The sequence below is a fragment of the Anguilla rostrata genome, chromosome 8 (genome assembly GCF_018555375.3).
Source record: "Anguilla rostrata isolate EN2019 chromosome 8, ASM1855537v3, whole genome shotgun sequence".
Lineage (NCBI taxonomy): Eukaryota > Metazoa > Chordata > Actinopteri > Anguilliformes > Anguillidae > Anguilla > Anguilla rostrata.
The window spans coordinates 17,788,959-17,810,338 of NC_057940.1; the positions used below are offsets into that span (position 1 = coordinate 17,788,959).

Genomic DNA, 21,380 nt, shown 5'->3' on the forward strand with positions numbered 1-21,380 from the left:
ACACGCTTGCGTATTTATACTTGTGAGTAGTCTGTGTTATTGAAGGACGCTTGAACACTCCCACATCATAAAGGAGGCTGGAAATTCCCCTGCATTGTCGTAGCCTAGTAAGCCTTCGTGTATGTGCTTGTTAAACCAGCCTACCATTTTACAAAAAATTAATCTGCTCCATGATTTCTACTGTACTGCATACCAGTGTAATGTCACATAACGTGAATGACTAATCAACTTTTAAAACAAACACATTCCACTATCTTGTTTAAATTCTTCATTTGAATGTATCTACCAACACGGCCAAACGTAGGCTATAAGATAGAAGAGAATAGAGATAAGACAGGAAATAAATTCTGTTTTAACTTATATCCCTTAATTTGTACAGACAGAGGAATTTAAAGCATTTTTTCAGGTTACATTTACGTGCATACTGATCCATGTTTGTGTTCAAATATATTTAGTATACATTTTAAAGTTGCATTCACTTCCGGTGTAGAAAACTAGTGCGAGTTTACGCCCGCGGTGACAGAATTAGATAGTTCCATAGCCCTTTAACATTGAAAGGACGCCGCAGTCGAATTTCTTTAGCTGCAGATCTCTTTTTAACTCCCTAATGGCACTGGTGGTCGAGACCACCAGTGATTGAATAAATAAAAATAAAATAAAAACATACCGATTATGAATTTTATGAAATGTGAGTAATGACTTCATGTTTTTAAGTATTACACATTTTTAAAAGTACAAAAAAATGTTCAACACCAAAGTGTTTAAATTTTTACAAACATAACATGCAATTACGTTTGATAAAAAGCGAGCAGTCAATACAGATCGAACTGAAAAACACGTACGTACGACGAAAAAGTTAATTTGCCCAAGACCTCTATGTTTGACATTCGTCTGGTCGAATCATTGTGTACACAGCAAGGCTAAATCGCCAAGAAGTGAGAAAATATCAACCCACAATCCAATTAGGTAGTAAAGAATAGGACAAGACCCACCCTGAAATGTTCAACAGACCAATGAAATTTCGATTTTGCGGCCGCAGTGACGTTAGGTCCCGCCCCTTTACTTCCATTTCTGTTTCAGGACACAAGGTGCTGGAGGGGAGAAACCTCATTTTTATATTTATAGCACGTCGTCTTCACTTAAGTAAAATATAATTTCTCTGGATCAAAGCACGTCCACCGAAACTAGACCAAGTCTGTCAGGACGAATCCTCTTCTAGGTAGAGTAACCGTTTTCTGCAGCTTTGAAACCGAAACAGGCCCCATTTTAGCGGTGTTGGACAGCTTTCCGCCACCCGTCTGTCTCGTGTGAGTTGGGGCCTGTAGGCACGAAGCGCGTTGGACAGGAGGGAGTCGCGCAATGGCCGAGTTCGGAAACGGGCTAGCAGAGGAATCGCTGCTGGACTCAGACCCAGGACATCCAGAGTTAGAGGACACTGGCGTGGGCGATGACGAGCCTGGACTAGAAGAAGGAGATGCAGCTATTGAGGACCCGGTGAGTGTCGACAAGCTAATGTAGCCATTGGCTAAGTTTGTAAAAAGCTGTAGCGAAAAAGGAAGGACCATACTTTAGGAGGCTTTATGTGGCGCTGTGTCTGAATGTAGAATAAAATTCGTTAGATCACCTAGCTGTGGTGTTTTCCTTATAGATTTTACTCTGCATGTAGCTACAATCACCTCCACTCTGAATCCTCAGCCATTACGGCTCCAGCTGTGCTGCAGCGCGTGCAGTCACGGAGCGTGGCGTCGGCAGCCATGTTGGAGCAGCAGTGGCGCCAGTTTCTCTGCGCCGTCCGGGAGGGGGGGGGGGGGTCGCAAAAAATGTTCTCAGATGAAAATGTAAGAGACTGGCGAGGATAGGGGATAGGACAGGCCGCCATTAGTCGCTGCCGCAGTGAAAGACTATCAGCTGCAGACAACAGCCTACGGTAATCATGCCGCTCCTCTTTCGACCATAACCTGTAACGTTAACCAGAGCTGGTTTTTCAAGGTGTACGCAAAATATTTTAGCATGGTGGCGAGATGGGAGTTGATTGCAACGCGTTGGACGGGACAATTTCACTGTTCTGTGGTTCTTTTTATTTTTTCATTGTGGTCGTAAACGTTTGGGCAGACGGTCTGTGTGCGCTTTTATTGGGAGTAGCTGCACGTATAGTGCTGGCATGCTGCTGGTGTCCGACCGTATTGATACATGTGGAGTAAAGCTATTCTGCGTTGGCTAGCAACGTCCACAACCGAAAGACTGCTTCTTTCGTTAATTATGAGTTCTGATAGGGAATTGTGCGTTAAACGTCACGTCGAAACTAACCGTCAACAGTTGTTGGACCGCTAACGTTGCAGTGATAAACTGTGCATGCGAATGGCTACGTTACACTGATTGGTTGAGTTGCTGATCGTGGTTTGCATTTGATAAAAATGTTTATCATTACAGACAGGGGATTGGACCAGTAAGGTAGGGTAGTTGTTGCAGTTGTGTGTTGGATGCAGTTGTTTGAGGCACCATGTTTTATTGAGAAACAGATGCACGACAGATGTGTGTGCAACAGGTACATAAATGAACCTGTGCTCAGTTTTGCATTCTCCATCTTGGGCCTTCCTTTTTTTTGGTGTAATTCAAAGCCACTCTCATCTTTACTTGAATGGGTGACCGGGTTGGGTACTTTTCGCACAATTCAAGTCCTGGCCGCTTCAGGCTATGCATGGGGCTTGGCAGCAGCTGTAGCCGGACCGTATTCTGCAGTGCGGCTCTGTAAAACGAGTCCGGATCCTCTTCAGGGGCGTGAGGTCCCCAGGCGTAACCGAGTGGAGCTAATTAAGTCAATCAAGTCCTCCGCAGGGACAATGCTGTGGAGCGTTGAAAACGCTTGTGTGTGCTGCAAGGATTGGGAAGGTTAGGCAGGCCCCAAGGGGCCGAGTGACTTGTCCTCTTAAAGCACCAATACAGGGCTGCGGTGAGACCCGTGGGCTACCACACTGACTGTGCGTCTGCCAAGCCAAATGTAAGCAGCAGTAGCCTCACGTCCCGTTCCATCACGCAAGGAGTCTACCTCTATCTGCGCAGGAGAGCTGATTGGACGGCAGAGGCCCTGAACACGCCCTTCAGAAGAGCGTGTGTGTCTGCTCTGCTGCACTGATGGAGGACACTGCAGCAGAAAGAAAGGGAGATAGAATTACCCCGAAACGTAGAGCGGAGCCGCTAAGCTGCCTTGTCCCAGGCTGATGTGTGATGGGCTTGTGGGATATGTTCACCTCAGTCATACCGAGGGATCATCCTTTACAGGCAGTAGACCTAACACAATGTGTGGCATATAGCCCTGCTTGGTAAACCTGACAGCGTGTTCAGCAACAACCGTGCACCGTCTACAGAGATGTTATGAGAATTTTATGAAAGCTTGTGCTTGTGCTTCATAAATTTATTCTCTAAGTTGCTTTAACAGCTGCTAAATGACTAGTGTAATGTATGAACACGGTGGAGGTTTACACTCAATATACACATTTCTCTGTGACTGGGGAAGTTTATAATGGGCAGCTGTCCTCCCATGCAAAGCACAGATCAGTTGAGCATCTGCCGCCTGGCATACGTAACAATAGCGATAATAACAATAACAACTAGAAAGGTTACAATTCCTGAAGGAACTGGGCTTGCTTCAAATTCCAACTGGCAATGTCCTCAAGCTTCAATGCGTTTCAATGAGGGCGCATAGCTCAGAAGAAGCACGAAACCGTCCAGACCCATGGCGCACCTATATAGCTAGCTAGCTATGGCATGTCCTCACCTCTGTAACGTTATTTGTGGTCCTCCGTGTGGTCCATCTGTATCGGTTGTTGTAGCATCCGTGTTTCCTTACATCTGTATAGGTGGTTGTAGCTGTGTGTCATTATCTCCTAGTCATGCGTGCTGGATAGCATCCGTACGCGGGTTGTAGCTGTGTGTCCGTAGCTCCTACTCATGCGTGCAGGATAGCATCCGTACGCGCTAACTAGGTTAACTAAAGTAGGTGAAACACTGACATGTTAGGGTTACGGTTAGCTAAAGTAACGTTAGGTGATAAAGCTGTGCTTAAAAATCTTGTGCCGTTGGAAGTGCATCCTACTAAAAGTCTGTGAGTGACTACCTGCGCATGTGTCCTACTAAAGCATCACACTAAACGTCCATGAGTGACCCTCTATGGAGTGACCACAAAAAAAGTTGAATATTTAAAAAAAGTTTTGAAAATTTTCTAAAGTCATGTACATCAAGAGAACAATAGTGAGGGGATCCAGTGGCTGTGTTATGCTGTGGGGGGCATTTTCCTGGGATGGTTTGGGTCCACTTGGAGGGAAGGGCCACTGCAAATCAATACAAAGTTATTCTGAGTGATCACCTTTACCCTTGGATGAAACATTTCTATCCTGATGGGAGTGGTCTCTTCCAGGATGACCATTCCTCCATCTACAGGGCACAAGGGGTCGCTGAATGGATTGATGAGTATGAAAATGATGTAGGTCATATGCTATGGCCTTCATAGTCACCAGATCTCAACCCAATTCTATGGGAGAATGCCTATGGATCAACGTGTTAGACAGCGCACTCCACCATTATCATCAAAACACCAGAGGAGGGAATATCTTTTGGAAGAATGGTTCCATCCCTCCAGTAGAGTTGCAGAGACTTGTAGAATCTATGCCAAGGCACATTGAAGCTGTTCTGGTGGCTCGTGGTGGCCCAACACCTAACCAAGACACCACGTTGTTTTTTTACGTTAATTTGTTGCCCGTCTGTATGTGTATGCATGCCATAGTGCTGCTGTGGGGTGCGTCACACACCGATATAGTGTCCTAACGGTATGGGCCACCCAACAGGGTACCCAGAGAGTTATTACATGTTGACTGCAGAAATTCATTCAGTGTCCCGCATTTTTACGCTGTCCCCTCCAGCGCGTTCTGCAGTGTCAGTTGTCCAACTGGCTGATGCACAGGCACTGACCAGTATTCTCCAGGCCATCTGAAGCTTGCGGCTGGAGACTGACTCTTTCTGGCAAAGCTCTAATTGATGGTCCATGTGGCTGTATTTTGCGGTGCTTTAAGTGTTGCTGTTTGTGTGTAAATGAGGTGTGTTCTGCAGGAGCTGGAGGCTATCAAAGCCCGGGTGAGAGAGATGGAGGAGGAAGCAGAGAAGCTGAAGGAGCTCCAAAACGAGGTGGAGAAACAGATGAATCTCAGCCCTCCGCCTGGTAAGAGTGGAGGAAGGGGTGTAATGTGCTTACCTTGGGTTGAGGTGCGCGCGTATGTGCACGTGTGAGTATGCGTGTGTGTGCGCTTATAGGTCTGGGGTGAGGTTGGTGTGTGTCTGTGTATGGAGGTAAGTGTGTGTGCGCACACATGTCTGGGGTGAATTTGGTGTTTGTGTGGTATAAATGAGGGGAGGAAGTTGGTGTAAACTCTTCTCCCTCTACTGTGGGTACTCTCTTTTTGCAGCAGCTGGAGCACTGATCTTAATTCCTGGTCCTGTCTGGCCTCAGGGTCTGCTGGCTTTTGATGTTAACTCTGCACTTAATTGATCAGTTAAAGCTGTTGATTACTCATTTAATTTGGTTGCTAGTAGTAAGGCAGACAAAAACCAGCGGACCCTGCAGCCCTCCAGGAAGTGGAATGAAGATGAGTGAGTCAGAGGATTTTCCCTGCAGCTTAATCGGTGCACACCTGGGAAATGCTGTATTGGTGCTTGACTTGTGCCAGAGATTGAAAAATGCGGTCTGTTGATGGCTGTGCTTTGTGGATGCCCCGCTTTCCCTGTAGCTGGTCCTGTCATCATGTCCCTTGAGGAGAAGATGGAGGCTGACGGCAGGTCTATTTACGTAGGAAACGTGAGTACTCCTCTCTGCACAGGCTCTCTCGTACGCATGTGCTAGCTGTGACCGGTGCAGCGTAGGGTTTTCATACCGTCATGTATGAAGTGAACAGGACAGTGCATTGAAGCTTTTACAAAGTTGTTTGACTGTTGTTGCGATGCCATTTAAACATCCCCATTAGTTCCCAGTCAGCAGTGACAGTGATGGGTTGCAGTGATCATTACCCTTGCTGCATCACAGAGGCATCCAGCATTGTAGTAAACAGCCTCATTATTGATTTAAATGGAAGTGTCATGAGTTTCTGCCTCAAGCTATGCATTCTGGCCACACTGCCACATGGCGGTACTTTATTAGCACTGCTAATGAAGGCTAGCCCCATACGGCAGCCCGGCTAGCTGAGGCACCTGTTGGGCAGAGGGGGGCGTCTCCGGGTCTGTTGTCACCTGTGCCTCCCTCAGGTGGACTACGGCGCCACGGCGGAGGAGCTGGAGGCTCATTTCCACGGCTGCGGCTCGGTCAACAGAGTCACCATCCTCTGCGACAAGTTCACCGGACACCCCAAAGGGTACGGGCTCACCGCCTCCTGCTTTCTGCTTCTGAAGGGTGACACATTGGCATGGAAAGGGCATCATTTTACAAACACAAATAAATGGAAAAAGATGTATGAAGTGGCCTTCAGTTAACAAAAAATATTTTCATGGGGGTTAAAGTATTACAGTTCTGGACCTGGAGCTCCATTCATTCCTGCATCCCCTTTAGTAGGTTTATGGTACAGTCAGCAGCAATCATGATTTATGAATCACAAAGTTAGTAAATGGTGTGAAACGTCTATTCTAATATTTTGTCATTGTGTAGCACAGGTGTCTTGAATGTAAAACCAAATTCAGGGGAGGGAGGTCCATGGGAGGTCTTGAGTTAATCGCATTGTTGAATGTTCGTTGGTTTCTTTTTCAGGTTTGCTTACATTGAGTTTTCAGACAAAGAGTCTGTACGGACAGCCATGGCCCTGGACGAGTCTCTGTTCAGAGGGAGACAGATCAAGGTGAGGGCGGGGGCAGGGCTTTTGTGTGTGCCTGCAGGAAGGACCGGCCTTTCTGATGTTTTGGGGAGGGTTAGATTGAAGTGTGTGAGAAGTGGTGTGGGGCGTGGCTAACAGGCTCCTCCCCCTCTCAGGTGGGAGCAAAGAGGACGAACAGGCCAGGCATCAGCACCACAGACCGCGGCTTTCCCAGGGCTCGCTTCCGATCGAGGGGAGGAAACTTCTCCTCCCGTTCGCGCTACTACAGTGGCTACACGCCCCCTAGAGGAAGAGGACGGGCCTTCCGGTGAGCGCTGCACACGCACCAATGAGCCCACTTGCACGGTCTCCCCCGGCCAATGAGCTCACGCTCAGTCTCACGACAGCAAATGAGCTCAGTTGTTTTGTCTCTTTGCACTAATGCAGAGGACAGACACATACGTACTGAGAGTCTTGGACGTGCATAAATGCGTACACACACACACACACACACACACCCTGCAGAGTATGACTGCAGGTACACATCCTGTGGTAGATGAGGCTGGCGTTCAGATGAGCGCTGGTGTGCTCTCACATGCAGTCATGTGCTCATGCTGGAGCTCTCGCACCTGAAGCAGGGTGAGTAAATGTATTTATCTGTGCAAACTTTAATGGGACACAGACAGGCTGGCGCCCAACACTGGGTGGCCAATCAAGTCCAGTGCAATTTAGGTTAATCTGTCTAATGGCAGGTTTGAGATGCAGAGAAGTTCCTGGTTGACAGACATTTTGACTTGTATATACTGGGCTTAGGCACAGGTGTTTTCTGTTGCTCATACAGCTGTCATAGCCTCTGTGAATTTGACATGAATTTGCAAGGGTTCCATGGCCAGTTTGTAAACTTTGGAGGCTGAGAGGCTGCCTTGGTCTGTATGCCTTGGGGAAGAGGATATGAGGATATGACAGAATGGAGTAGAGTAACTTTATTTTTCCCCAGGGGAATTTCAGGTGAAGTAGCCAGCATACAAGAAATAAAATTAACAATTTGCCTTATTACATAAAGAAATAAAATGACAGAAACTGGATTTAGAGATTCCTAAATTACGTAACTTACTACAAATTGGTAAGTGCTATGAAGTTCTTGTTAGAACATCCATACATAAGTTACATAGAACATACAGAAATTACTTAAAATCAGGAAACCCTAAAATGCATTGTGTTCCGTGTCCTTGATGAGGCAAACTGATGTTGTTAAAAATCCATTGAAGGTTTTCCTTGTTTTAATAATTTTTTTCCTGATTGCAAGATCTGAAACACGATTCAGAGGATGTGAGGGAAGGACCATTATATTTTATAATAAATGTATTTATTTATATGTTGCATAGATACTGTATGCTTATGTCCATCTGTTGTATAGATTTGCATGTCTCTGTACAGGAGTAACCCTGACATTCCTGTGCTAAGTGCTGGTATTGGTACTTTATCTGCTGAGTATTTGGCCTGACATGGCCGATCTCTGCCTCCTAGAGACAGAGAAACTGGAGCTGTTATTCCAGTCTGTGTGCTGAGTTGCTGCTCATGCTGCACACGGATAGGCAGCCTTTACTTACCTGCTGAACTCCTCTTACTCTCCGGGCTCCTTTTTCACTGCTCTTATCGTCACAGCTGAAAGGTGCTGGTGGGAGGCGAGCCGGCTGTGCGTTGTCATACTGAAACTGTGCCAGCAGGTGGTGCTGCTGGGCTGCTCTGCAAAGCTATAGCCAATCATAACAGGCTGTTGTGTTCCAAAGTGGCCACTGTGTTCCAAAGTGCAGTTCACGCTCTCACCAGCCGTCACTTCCAGAGCACAGGGTTCATTCCTGCAGCCTGACATTGAACCGAATAGAGAGCCTGGTTCATGTGTGTATCTGTGCTTTTGTGCGTGCGTGAGAGCCATAGGGTGTGCATACGTTTGAGAATGGAAGGCAACAGCAACATCTGCTAATGTGTATGTGCATGTTACTGGGAAGGGCTGGGCGGGGTGGGGGAATGTCCATCTTCAGTTTCTCCCCAGCAGTGACCTCAGGAGAGCTGGCCTCACAATGAGGGAGAGAGAAAGAGGGAGAGAGAGAAAGAGGGAAGGGGAGGGTGTTTTCACTCTCCCCGCCCCCCCCACCCACTTCAAATGAATAATTACTTTATATACAAAAAAGACATTTCACTACCAACTGTTCTAGCAAAACAATTACTATAAGCTTAAAAAAACCTTAAGTTTAACTTGGAGAGTCCACTTGAAAAGGTAAATCACGTATGTTATTATATGTGATGATTCATATTGTAATTTGTATACTTCAGATGGCAACACCGCACGCACACACCTGCAAAAAAATTAGTGTCCGTCTTCTCTTAGCCGACCAAAAAAAAACTCACCCTCTTTTTCTCTCTCTCTTTTTCAGGGGCCGAGGCCGAACGACATCGTGGTATTCCCCTTACTAATCCCTGACCCACCCCCCCCACTCTGTCCCCAATAAAAAAAAAAAAAAGAAAAAAAAAAAGGGAAGACAAACAAGAGGATAAAACAGACCAATAAAAGACCCCTCTCCCGCAGCGCTTGTGGACAGGCAGGCAGACAGACAGACAGACTGGCCGTAGCGTGGGTGTGTGTGGGTGTGTGTCGCTCGCTCGCTGGTGCAGTCTCCCTGGTAAGGTACAGATTGCCGGTGTGTCGGGGGACGATGAAATGTCAGGCTGCAGATGTGGGTCCTTGTCTGGCTGCGGCTCCCCTCACCCCGCCCACAGAAAGTTCATGTGCAGCTGTACTACGTATGTATGTATACACGGTACATACATGCATATATATACATATATATGAAAAAATGTTTTGTTTTTATTTTACATTTTTTGAAATATTTTGTATTGGGAGTGTTTTTGTATCTTTCTTGAAATCAACCTTTCTCTCTCCCCCCTCCCCCCCACTTCACCCTCTGAACAGTTATAACCAGTGTTCTCTCTTTTTGTTTCTTTCCCTTACTCTTCTCCTTCCATCCCTCCAGTTTATTTTATTTTTTTCTCCCCCCCCCCCCCCCCACTTGTCACTGGCAGTGAGCAGAACCCTCAGTGTTCCCACAGGTCATACTGGATTCAGATGCTCCATGTTTTGTCTTTAGTTGGAAAGTGTCCCCCCCCCCCCCTTCCTCAAATGCACGGCTTGATCCCAACCCCCCCCCCCCCAACCTCTGCTACTGCGGTTGCACCTGTCCTCCTCTACCCTATCTCTCTTTCTCTGGATATTAGACCACTTCTTGTCGTTTCAGGTTTCAGGACCAGTGGAGGCTGAGCACCCCCCCTTCTCCTGTGGCGACCGTGCCCCCTACTGTCTCGGCAGCGCCTCTCGCCCTCTCTGCTCCCGCTGTCCACACTCACCCAATCCTGTCAATGTGGGGGGGTGGGGCCGGGGGGCAGGGCGACCACCGCCCCACAGCAGGGGGGGTTTACTATAACCACAAGCGCTGAGCTCGTGCACACGCGGACACAGGCACACACTCGCACACACACACGTACACACACACGTACACACATCCACACTCACAGGCGCGCGTACACACACACGCACTCACAAGGTGCAACCACAGGACATACAACAACCACACAGTTTGTATAGAGAATAGGGCATCCCTTTGTATAGGGATCCAAGCAGACGGCTGCCGTTTTAATTGAGGCAGGCTGGCACAGAGAAGGGTTTGAGGCCCTTCGCGTCTCTGCATTCAGAGCAGGCTAGGCCTGAGGGCTCACTGGGGAGACGGGGAAGGGGCGAAGGCAGCAGTTATTTAAAACCGAGGGAGCAGGGCCTTTATTTGGGAGGCTGCGGTGAGGTGTGTTTTGTTTTTTTGTTTTTCTGTGGGGACAAGAGGATTTGAACAAAAAAAAAAAAAAGTTTTGTTTTGCTTTTTTATTTTTATTTTATTTTTAACCCATTAAAAAAAATCTGTAATTAGAAAAAAAAAATAAAAAAATAAAAAGACCTTGTGTAAAAAGGTGGGTATGGATGTTTTGTGTTCAAAACCCGTGGGCTTGTGGCTCTTGTGTTTGGCTCGTGCTGTCGAACTGTATAGGAACTGTATAGGAACAACCAGTGATGATCGTGAATTTGTCTTCATCATGTGGCCATATGGGTAAATAACAAGTTTTTCAACGGAAGCATCTTGTCTCCACCATGTGGCCATTGGGGTGAACTGCAAGTCGCAGTTATTTAACGTTATCATGGGTGATTGGGCTAGCTCCCCTTCTGGCAGTTTCCCGTTGGGATCTTGCTGTTTGTGTGCACAGTTTCTGTGACTGCTCCTCTTCTGGCATTGCGGGGCCATGCCTTTTCTGCAGCCCCGCCATAGAAACTACCTGTAAAGAACAGTGTATTTGTCACTATGACTGCTGTCATTACTGGAGAATTCTAGTTATCAAGACTACTTATTCTAGTTACAGCTTCCACACTAAACCAAAAAATTTGTTTAATCATATGGGTTGTGGAAACCAGTTTCCTTGAACTGTTTGAAGGGGAACTTAATCTGTTCAAGAATTTATTTGAATGTTTTAAGTTGACTATATTCAGCAAAAATGCATTTGCATTTTCTGTGTCCTGTGCAAGTTTAGGACTTAACTCATTGTTATTCTCAGAGTGAGGACTGTCCAGTATATTTCAGATTTTATATATTTATGCCAACCTTACCCAGAGTACTTCAGGCATAGGGAGAGAATCAGTTTCTGATTTCAATTTCATTCCTTCTCTGGTCGTAACTTTAAAAAAAGAGCTATTGGTTGGTTGGGAAGTGGAATCAGCTGGTGTTCCACATGCCAGTGGCTGGATCAAAGGACTCTAAAGCCCTGGGGTCTTTTCACACATGGTTTTAGTATTTAGGGCTCAGACTATCAACTGTTTATGTGCCAGAATCATTGCGAGTTGTGAGTTCAGTCAAGAGTAGATGTGTGTTTGGTAAGGCAATAAAAACAATTGATTTAAAAGTCTGCCTGTTGCAGCGTGTGTGTGTCACTGCAGACCCCCCATTGTGTCAGTCCCTAAGAATGTTCACAATGCCATGGGTTGGTCAGCTGCTGTACCCTTAAATATCTGGCATTTCTGGATCTCTTTCCTGCTCTATCTCTGATCCTGCCCCTAGCCCTCGTCTTTCTGTCAGCACCCGTCCTTGATCCGTTTATCTTTGTTTCCGATCCCTGGAATCAGTCATGGTGTGCAGGCTCCCAAAGCGTCATACACTGAAGTGTTCAGCCAAGCGGTGACAGTGCTCACATTGACTCAACCCTAGCACAGTAAATGGTCCATGTGTCGAACAGATTTCTCACATTTAGGAAGTGAATTTCTTTTTGCCTCAGTTTGCCTGGTTCTTGTATTCAGTTCTAATTAACTGCAGTGATTTTAAATCAATGCAAATAATATTTCTTCTGAGCCTCATGGAAAAGGGTGAAATGTGTTGAATGTCTGAAGCTCTGGAGTCTATTTTAATCTGTTGGCGTCTTTGCTTACAGAAGACTTCTAATGCATTAGCTCCATTTTTTTTTTATTCCTTCAATTGTTGGGACAAACATTTAAAATCAGTAACTCTATCTCTTACTTTCTGTTCAATATTGATTGTAAGTTTTTCCTGTAGCTACCTTTTTTTCTAATGGAGAAACTGAAACCCCCCAAATTTAGGGTAACCATTGCTTGTGAGATCTGGATTGTTGCAATATTTCAGCTGCCTTGCTCTAATACAGTAGTGCCCTGTTTTAGCCCAACACTATGACACCCGTTTCAACAAATCGGGTGAACATGGCCTCTAGTCAAGACCTTGAAAAGTAGACTTTGGTGTCTTAGTGCTGGGCTAAAACAAAACCCAGCACCTGCACCATCGCCATTTTTTGAATAGGATTGGACACTCCTGCTCTAGTAGTTTCTTAGTATGGATCATTTTTGAAAGGAGGAGACCCCCATTTCATTAAAATTAATAAAATAACTCAAAAAATGCAATTCAAAAAATTATTAGCCCATTGTGGTAGTCCAAATTAAATTCCAATGCCAGTGAAATGTTTATTGATGCAGACAGGATTATATATATATATATAAACCTACACATACATAATCTGAAAATAGAAATGGAAAAAAAAACATTACATAAATAAATTGAGAATAAATAAAAATTAGCTTTCGTACAACACACTCAGACCTCATCAGGCTATCACATATGGTTTACACACACATCAAAGGTCTTATACCCAAGTATGTGAACAAAGCAACAATGATATTGTATTGCAGGGAAGATAAAGAGTGATATAAATAGAAGTGATATGGAAATATCACATGGCTGACCGCAGTCAGTACCTGGAACTGGATGGTGGCAATATTCAGCATCCAAAATAATGGCTTTGGCATTGCATGCTACTTGTTTGCCAAACAGTTTGATAAGGTTTGTTCTCTTTTCTTTATACTTCAGAGAGGAAAAACAATCTTCATTAATCCAGTTTTATACTTACTTTTATACTTGCCTTACTTTGTATCTTTCAGCTTATAGTCCTACTCCTGTAATATTAATTACCAGGTAATGGATAGAATTTATATGGGGGACTCAGCAGAAGGATCGCACCTGTTAAAGCACCACATGTACCAGAAAAATATTTTGTACGAATCACAAAGCATCCAGAGTGCACACAATTGCACTAGCACGGAAACTGCAACAGAGTGTGCTCTCTAGGTCATGCATATTTAAACTGTTATCTACAGAAATTTCACCACCATAAATGACAATTTTTATGCAAATGGGGCTCAATACAGGGTGTGTCTGCTTCACAAAGATAATCGCAAATTAACACTTGTAGTAAGCATAGCTGTTTTTTTAAGCCAACTGGTGGTAATGTGGCGCAATTTGTCAGCTTGTCAGTGACCATGGAACAGCAGCTATCACAGCTGCAAGAGGAACACACCACAAACATAGTAGACATACAAGAGAGGAGGTCTCAAATGGCTGAATGTGTCTCTAAATCCTGAACAGTGTGGATCCTAAAACCAGGACTGGGCACTCCTGGTTTTTAAATGAAAAATCATTATATATAATATTTATAATAAATGTGTCTTCAAGGCAGTTAAATCAGAGTAGTCTTTAAAGTTTTTTTTTTATTTAAATTGTCATAACTTTAATTGCACAAACCACAACTGTAGTGTTTGAAAGTCATCAGATCAGAGACGTGAGATCTCACCTGGTCTCTGGAGAGACTTTAAGCACTAGAGCTTACAGCTCACCCACCCCAGGAAGGCCCTGACTGACAGCAGGGACAGCTGTGTGAAACTGAAATAGCCACCGAGTGCTCATAGGCTGGTGCCAGACTAAAGGGTGATACAGACATAATAATGGCACGAGCCATCCCACTGCAGTAAGGCACAATGCCCGTCCTGCTGTCTGTACTTTAGCATTTGAGCCCTACAATGCCCTCAATGGAAATGTAAAGATTTTTTTTTTTCACAGAGGAGACCTGCAATGTCATTTATTTGTTTATTAGGCACACATTCTTATCTTGTACCATCTTACAAAAGTAATATTTTGCAGCACAGCTGTACAGACACTGAAGGAACTCCAGGCTCTATAGCTTACTGTTCTAGTGCAGGAATGGACTTACTAATACATCCACCTTACTGACAGTCAGCTGAAGCCTTGGTTCCCTCTGTCCCCTGATGTGCAGTGAAATCCTGACTGTGACGGAGGGAGGAAAATGGAGAGTGAGGGAGAGGGGGGGACAGAAGAAGGCGCAAGCTGGAGAGTAGTGTCATTCTCACGGCCTCTTTCATCACCCTCATGGGGCTGATAAATTAATCTGGCGCCTCGTTGACCCTTGAGCCACAATGTCACGAGCAGCTCAACGCTTCTCTGTCTGATGTCTGCCTCTCAGGTCCTAATCCCCTCATACCCTCCTTGTCTCTTAGTGAGTCTCTGTCTCCTCTGTACACTCATATTCTAAAACACAGACGTAATTGGCTTTCTTTATTTTTCAATTTTGTACAAACTGATATAATGAACCCTGATGCACACTTTCTAATTTGGGTGAATGCAAATGTGATAACTACAAATGTTTTTCCATTGTGTTGGCCTAGATATCCTTTTTAAACAAACCTTCTTTCTAAGTTTGCTACTATGTAGTGGGTCTGAGTAACATGCCTCCGACAAAGCCTTAAGAAAAGCTCACTGAGCTAATATCTTAATTCAAGACAACTAACCTTTCTGAGCTTTAGCTCATTGGAGACATGTTGATGCCAATCAAAGTTTTGTCTTGAACTGGTCATTGTATCTGACATTCATTTTCCAAGTAAATTCAAGCAATAATTTGTTATGAACCCATAAATCCCAGAACATCATCAGAAATATGTTGTATTTTATTAGGGTGACCATATATTGAATTTCAAAAAAGAGGACAGGGGTGAGTGGGCGTTATGGACATAAGTCTTTTTATTTGTTTATATACAGTCTATGGAACAAAGCAAAACCTGGACAGGACATTTTTAGGAATAAGGAATCTCACCTGGATGGATATTTTCAGTCCCAAAAAGAAGAAAGGTCTAGGATGTCTGGTCACCCAAGATTTATAAAAGCACTACACTAGATCTGTCAGACCACATTCGTTCAAAGATTAACACACTCTCACAAGCATGTTGGCGTGACATTACCTCAAAGGTGCTCATGGTATTCCGGCATGAGTGACTAGATTGCCCCACCAGAGAATGTGTGCTGTGTTGCTCTGAAGGTCATTGGCTTGTGTTCTGGATGGGACTGGTCGGCACTGGCTACGCAGATCACAACATGCAACAACAGGACAGGTTTGATTTTTCAGAGTTAGCAAAATTTTTACACTGAAAGGTCACAAACTAAATTGATATGGTGAAATTCCAAATGGTTATGTATAGCAGTAATTGCATTCCACAGTTCACGATAAACAACAGAGTAAACTTCAGGGTTTTTTTTTGTTGCAGTTCCTCAAGATCATGCTCAATTAGATGCAACAACAAACATCCTAGCTGGTACAACCAGAGTAAGTCACCAACAATTACCTTCACAGAGATATGGCTTCTTGTGTTTTCAGAGTGAACCTCATTAAAATGCTCATATCAGAGCTCAATATCATAAGTCTTATTAACTTGATTAGCAGAAACAATGGTTTAATGTGGCATTTATACAGGTATTCCAGGTAGTCTTCTCCATGTAACAAAAACAACCTCCCACCTGGGACCTAAACCCAGGTTCACATTTCCGAACCAGTCATTTTCTCTAGACACTCCTGGCATAATACTGTCCCTGATGCTCTTATCACTCATGTAAATGTCACAGATAATGTCCCCACCTTACAGTGTGGAGTGTATGAGATCATTGCTGAAAGCTCTCTCCTCAGAACACCACCCTCTGGTTCCAGACACAACAAAGCACGGCTGGGTCCTGATGAGAACTATCTACAGTCTGACCTTGGACCCTTCAACTCTTCACTTCTTGGTGGGCAAGCAAGCGCTGTACGTAAGCACACAATTATACTAGGCTGTTGAACGCACCTCTGCTTGGTACCTCCGGATACAATTCAATTCTTATACACCTTTCCTTCTGTAGTGCAAGTTGCATAATTGCTGTATAATTGCATGTTGTTGTAGGTGATATGTGCACATAAGAATGACTGGACCATCATGGTAGAAGTACACAGGAGCCATATGGAAGCACATTTTAGGGAGTGGTACTGAGGGGACCTATGCCACAATTCTTCTCCCTGGCGATGCAATGGAAGGTCAGAAGTCCTGTAGTCCTGTAAGCCCTGTAGCAGCCTACTTTTGCATTAGCTTGTGCTTTGGCTCAACAGTGGACAGCGGCCTTATACTCTGGCAGCACTTTCGGCATTGGAGAACAAAATCCCAATAGGTAAATATGCTCTGTATGCTGAAATACAGTCTCGTCATAAGCTTATGCAAAATAATACCCATGCTGGAAAAATTATTTTGAAGAAACAAATTTAATACAACAATTTTTGAAGTGTGGTGCACATGTGCCATTGAAAGTGCACTAATGTGTTTTTTCAGAACAGTCCCAGGTTCCCTGTATTGGATTCACTTAAGCATCCAGAGGGCATTCACACAATCAGTGAAATATTTACTGCATAAAGGGAATCAAATGGACTACCTCACTACCACTGTGAAACATACATGCTCAGCACCATAAAACACATACAACTAGTTATACTTAGAAACATCACAACTCTGGATGTAAAGATGATGAGAACACACAAGTGCACTGGAATAATTTCTAAAGATCTATTCACGAAGATAGTGCTAATTGGAAGTTATGGAAAGGTCATTCAGTTCTGCTCAAGCATCATTGTTATTAGTGTTAACACGCCAGTGTTTCTGTTTAGCAATGCTGAGACAGGGTAGAATGTGTGAAATTATGCACTGACAGCAGTTAAAAATAAACATTAATGAGAAGATAAAAACAACAGCGCTAGGTGTTTAATACCAAGGCCCTGCCAACGGGCATGCTGCCTAAAATGGCCTTGTGTTCCTCGGAAAGCAGGGGGAGAGCGGAGGAAAGATTTAAAGGAAGGAGGGACACAGGTATTCGACCGTGATGATGTGCGGCCTCTACCTCCACAGTCTAGCCATGAGCGATAAGGACAGGGGTTGAGAAAATGAGAGGGATGATCCATAAAGAGAAAGAATTGAGGACTGGAAGGCAGGGGCATAGGGTGTGTGTTGGTACATGACTCACCAGACAGATATTTGTAATTCCTGGCTAATGTCCCAGACAGTCACAATGGGGTCCAAGAGAGAGAGGGAGGAGAGCAGCACAATAGCAGAGAGAGACAATAGCCTGTCCTTGAAGAGGAGGGGGAGTCAGTAGGTCACCCATGTAGGGTTTGGGGATATTGGGGGTTGGGTTCAGGGTAGCCGTGCCCTTGGCCTTATAGGGCAGAGCAGCAGAGAGTATATATTTCATCCCGGTTAAATACTGGGTTCAGCTGTACAGCACATCTGCACCTGACCTGGCTTTGGTATGAACCTCCCAAAAGTATGCGTGTCCCAATGCATCCCCCTGTCACTCACCGCCTTCTGTGTGTCTGTCTGTAACGATTTCTAGTGGCACAATCCAAAGACCCCATTCGTACTGTTAGCTTACCGTAACCTCTCTCTCTTTCTCCAGGTGAATCATCTGTCTGTGAAGATTCCACTCTACTCTTCCATCTGTCAAAGTTGCACACCTTGTGTAAGTTCCCACCTTGCGACCTGAGGGATGGTGTAACAGTAGCTAATATTTATACCATTGTTATATTAACTGTAGCTGGAAGCTCATTCCCTTCACCTGTCTCTCAGAGTCAGGATGGGAGATGCAGAAATGTCAGTGTTTGGGGTTGCTGCCCCGTACCTGCGCAAGTCCGACAGGGAGCGTCTGGAGGCGCAGACTCGCATCTTCGACATGAAGAAGGAGTGCTTTGTGCCCGACCCCGTGGAGGAGTTTATCAAGGCTACCATCACCAGCCGTGACGGAGACAAAGTCACCGTGGAGACCATCAATGGGAAGGTGAGTGCATCAGTGGCTCCTTCTGCCAGTGATATCAGTAATTACACCTGCCTCTGCATTTGCAGTGGGAGTGTTTTCACAATGGATCACAGTAATTGGAAACACAGCCAAATACATTTTTATTATTAAACAATATAGGAAACCTAAAACTATGCAAAGGCGTGCCTATGCTTATGCAGTGGAGCTGGGCACGCTCAGCGAGGCTGCTACAGCGACGTCACCGCCCGTAGTGGGGAAATAACTCATGAGGGATCAGAGCTGTGTGCACTGGGCAGGCTGAACCTCTCCTTGTGCTATGTTGGTATATTAGGAGCACAAAAAAGACTATTCAATATACACTCCAGCAGCATGGTTATTAACTTGCCAGTGGTACTTGTTCAGGGCACAGCTGTTGAACACATGTTTTGTCATAAGACTTGATGATTAATGATTAGAGAGGGGGTTGGGGCTGTTGTACTGGGTTTAACTCAGACCTGGGCAATGAGGACCATACTTGCTTCTGCTTCTCATGTCATTCCAACAGACTGTGACAGTCAAAGACACCCAGCTCCTTCAGCAAAACCCTCCCAAATTTGACAAGATTGAGGACATGGCCATGTTAACCTTCCTGCACGAGCCTGCCGTGCTCTACAACCTCAAAGAGCGTTATGCAGCCTGGATGATCTATGTGAGTGAAAGTAGACCTGCCGTTCAAACAGTCACAATAGTCCACTAACTAAATGTACCATTTGTATTCATTAGAAATAGGTCTTTGTGTCTTCAGAAGAATATGCTGTTCCTGGTATGTCCAAATTTCTGCTTCTGCTCAATGCCATTCTTTCAGACCTACTCAGGGCTGTTCTGCGTCACTGTCAACCCCTACAAGTGGCTGCCAGTGTACGATCAGTCTGTGGTCTTGGCTTACAGAGGAAAGAAGAGGAGTGAAGCTCCTCCTCACATCTTCTCCATCTCTGATAATGCCTATCAGTACATGCTGACAGGTAAACACACAATATTGTCTTTGCTGTAAAACTGGACTACAACAGTCATAATTGGGACAGGGCTGCAGCTGTATATTCTCTATGAATATAATGAGTTTCATTACAGCATATTGAATAATTTATTCAGTACCAATGCATCGGCGTTGTTTATTTTAACATTACAGACCGTGAGAACCAGTCTATCCTGATCACGTAAGTTTCACAAAGCTTCTACATTAACCAATACTGTCAATTCTGTCAGAGTTTTCCCTTACTTTGCAGAACCACGCCTAGCTAACAATTAGAATTTGAAGATTGTTTGATCCAAGACAAGAGAAACCCTCTTTAGGTGAAACCACCTATTCAAGTGGAAAAACAAAGGTGCTGAGATTATATGTACACGTATGTAACTCAAGATCACTTGTCAGTTAATCAGACATTTCAATGATGCTTCCGTCTCCAGTGGAGAATCTGGTGCTGGGAAGACTGTGAACACCAAGAGAGTCATCCAGTATTTTGCTAGCATTGCTGCTGGAGGAGGGAAGAAAGATGTGGCTGCCCAAAACAAGGTTAAAAGCACAGAACTCTGTTCTTCAGTAGAGTATCAATGAACCTGCATATGCCCTTCTACTTTAAACCTAACATATGTATGCAAGATAGTTCAAACATATACTCAGTTACACACTGCATCAGAGGTAATGGACAGTTGCCTTTAAGTTGTTCTGTCTGCTCTATCTTAGGGTACCCTGGAGGATCAAATCATCCAGGCCAACCCAGCTCTGGAAGCCTTTGGTAATGCCAAGACCATCAGAAATGACAACTCCTCAAGATTCGTGAGTGTCCTGCTGTGATATTGTACATATAAACTGAAAAATAAATATGCAAGAAAATGCCAGAAGAAATGCAACTGTATGCTTTGACTCTGTGCACTCAGGGTAAATTCATCCGAATCCACTTTGATACACGAGGAAAGTTGGCATCAGCTGACATAGAGACCTGTAAGTCCTGTGAAAAGTGCATGCTCCAAAGGCGCTTTAGGTCTAGTCATGTACACAGTCACATACTTACAGTGATCATGTGGTGTTAATTTCTTCTCTTTGCAAGACCTCCTAGAGAAGTCACGTGTCACCTTTCAGCTGAAGGCAGAGAGAGATTATCACATCTTCTATCAGATCTTGTCCCAAAAGAAGCCTGAAATTCTAGGTCAGTACAGGAAGGGATATGCCAACATGCCAGTGATCAGCCAGTCATCAGATGAATCCTCTCTTATCTTTTGTTTCTCTCTTTCTACCCATCTCTCAAACAGAAATGTTGCTCATAACGAATAATCCCTACGACTACGCCTTCATCTCCCAGGGTGAAACTACTGTGCTTTCCATTGATGATGCTGAAGAACTATTAGCCACGGATGTGAGTCTCACACTCTAAAGTGCTCAGCTAATCACACACTGCCATCGTGCTGTGTGCAATGCTGCAGCACAGCATCTCAGCATTCTTTCAAAGATTTATATTTTGATTTTAACTACGAACTAGCGAGAGGCGATCTATGCTAGAGGCATGGGCACATTAAAAATAGGTTAAACTAAATCTGAGACAAGTGGGTTATAAAGATTTTTCATAGTTGCACTGGAAATTATCCCACAATACTTTGCTGCATCATTCTGGACAGTAGAAGTTTGCATTGGGGCAGGATTCCCACTGGTCCAGTGGGACAGTAATTTGTTCCTACTGTGGGTGGGAGCGTGCGGTCAGTGAAAAATCTGCGGGCCCCAGTGTCACAAAATTATTCCGTATTTAATTCATATAAAAATTAACAAAACGATGTTTTCACCATCTAAAGTAGTGCAATTGTTGAATGATATTCATTCATGATTTCCCCAGAATCATTCTTGCGTCTCAAATGGCCAGTTAGCCTATCAGTAAGTTACATGTCACTCGCTTTAGTTTAATTAGTTTAATCAAATCCGCCAGTTGTCATGGCTGTTATAAGCTACAAGAAATTGTACTAAAGCGTGGTGAGTACACAGTCA

The 21,380-nt window shown here is 44.5% G+C and overlaps 2 protein-coding genes across 4 annotated transcripts in view; both read left to right on the forward strand.

The window, feature by feature from the left end:
* The first annotated feature begins 1,040 nt into the window (after positions 1–1,040).
* Positions 1,041–10,840, forward strand: LOC135261006 (polyadenylate-binding protein 2-B-like). 3 transcript variants are annotated; one of them, XM_064346827.1, is made up of 7 exons: positions 1,041–1,494; positions 5,091–5,212; positions 5,778–5,845; positions 6,289–6,395; positions 6,785–6,872; positions 7,004–7,155; positions 10,121–10,840. In XM_064346827.1, the coding sequence occupies exons 1-7, from the start codon at positions 1,475–1,477 to the stop codon at positions 10,317–10,319; spliced, it is 756 nt and encodes a 251-aa protein (XP_064202897.1). In that variant the 5' UTR covers positions 1,041–1,474; the 3' UTR covers positions 10,320–10,840. The 3 variants fall into 3 exon arrangements, with proteins under 3 accessions (XP_064202897.1, XP_064202896.1, XP_064202898.1); XM_064346826.1 differs by having other exon boundaries at positions 1,043–1,494; positions 5,104–5,212; XM_064346828.1 differs by lacking the exon at positions 10,121–10,840 and adding an exon at positions 9,263–9,361 and having other exon boundaries at positions 1,046–1,494; positions 5,104–5,212.
* A 6,940-nt stretch (positions 10,841–17,780) lies between these two features.
* LOC135261004 (myosin-7-like) overlaps positions 17,781–21,380 on the forward strand; it is a 17,840-nt gene continuing 14,240 nt past the window's right edge. Inside the window, exons 1-11 of the mRNA XM_064346823.1 lie at positions 17,781–17,864; positions 18,014–18,076; positions 18,184–18,391; positions 18,915–19,058; positions 19,215–19,371; positions 19,536–19,563; positions 19,814–19,919; positions 20,091–20,183; positions 20,285–20,348; positions 20,455–20,553; positions 20,657–20,760. Coding sequence (XP_064202893.1) covers positions 18,191–18,391; positions 18,915–19,058; positions 19,215–19,371; positions 19,536–19,563; positions 19,814–19,919; positions 20,091–20,183; positions 20,285–20,348; positions 20,455–20,553; positions 20,657–20,760 — 996 coding nt within the window. The 5' untranslated portion in view covers positions 17,781–17,864; positions 18,014–18,076; positions 18,184–18,190. The remainder of the gene's footprint in view (positions 17,865–18,013; positions 18,077–18,183; positions 18,392–18,914; positions 19,059–19,214; positions 19,372–19,535; positions 19,564–19,813; positions 19,920–20,090; positions 20,184–20,284; positions 20,349–20,454; positions 20,554–20,656; positions 20,761–21,380) is intronic.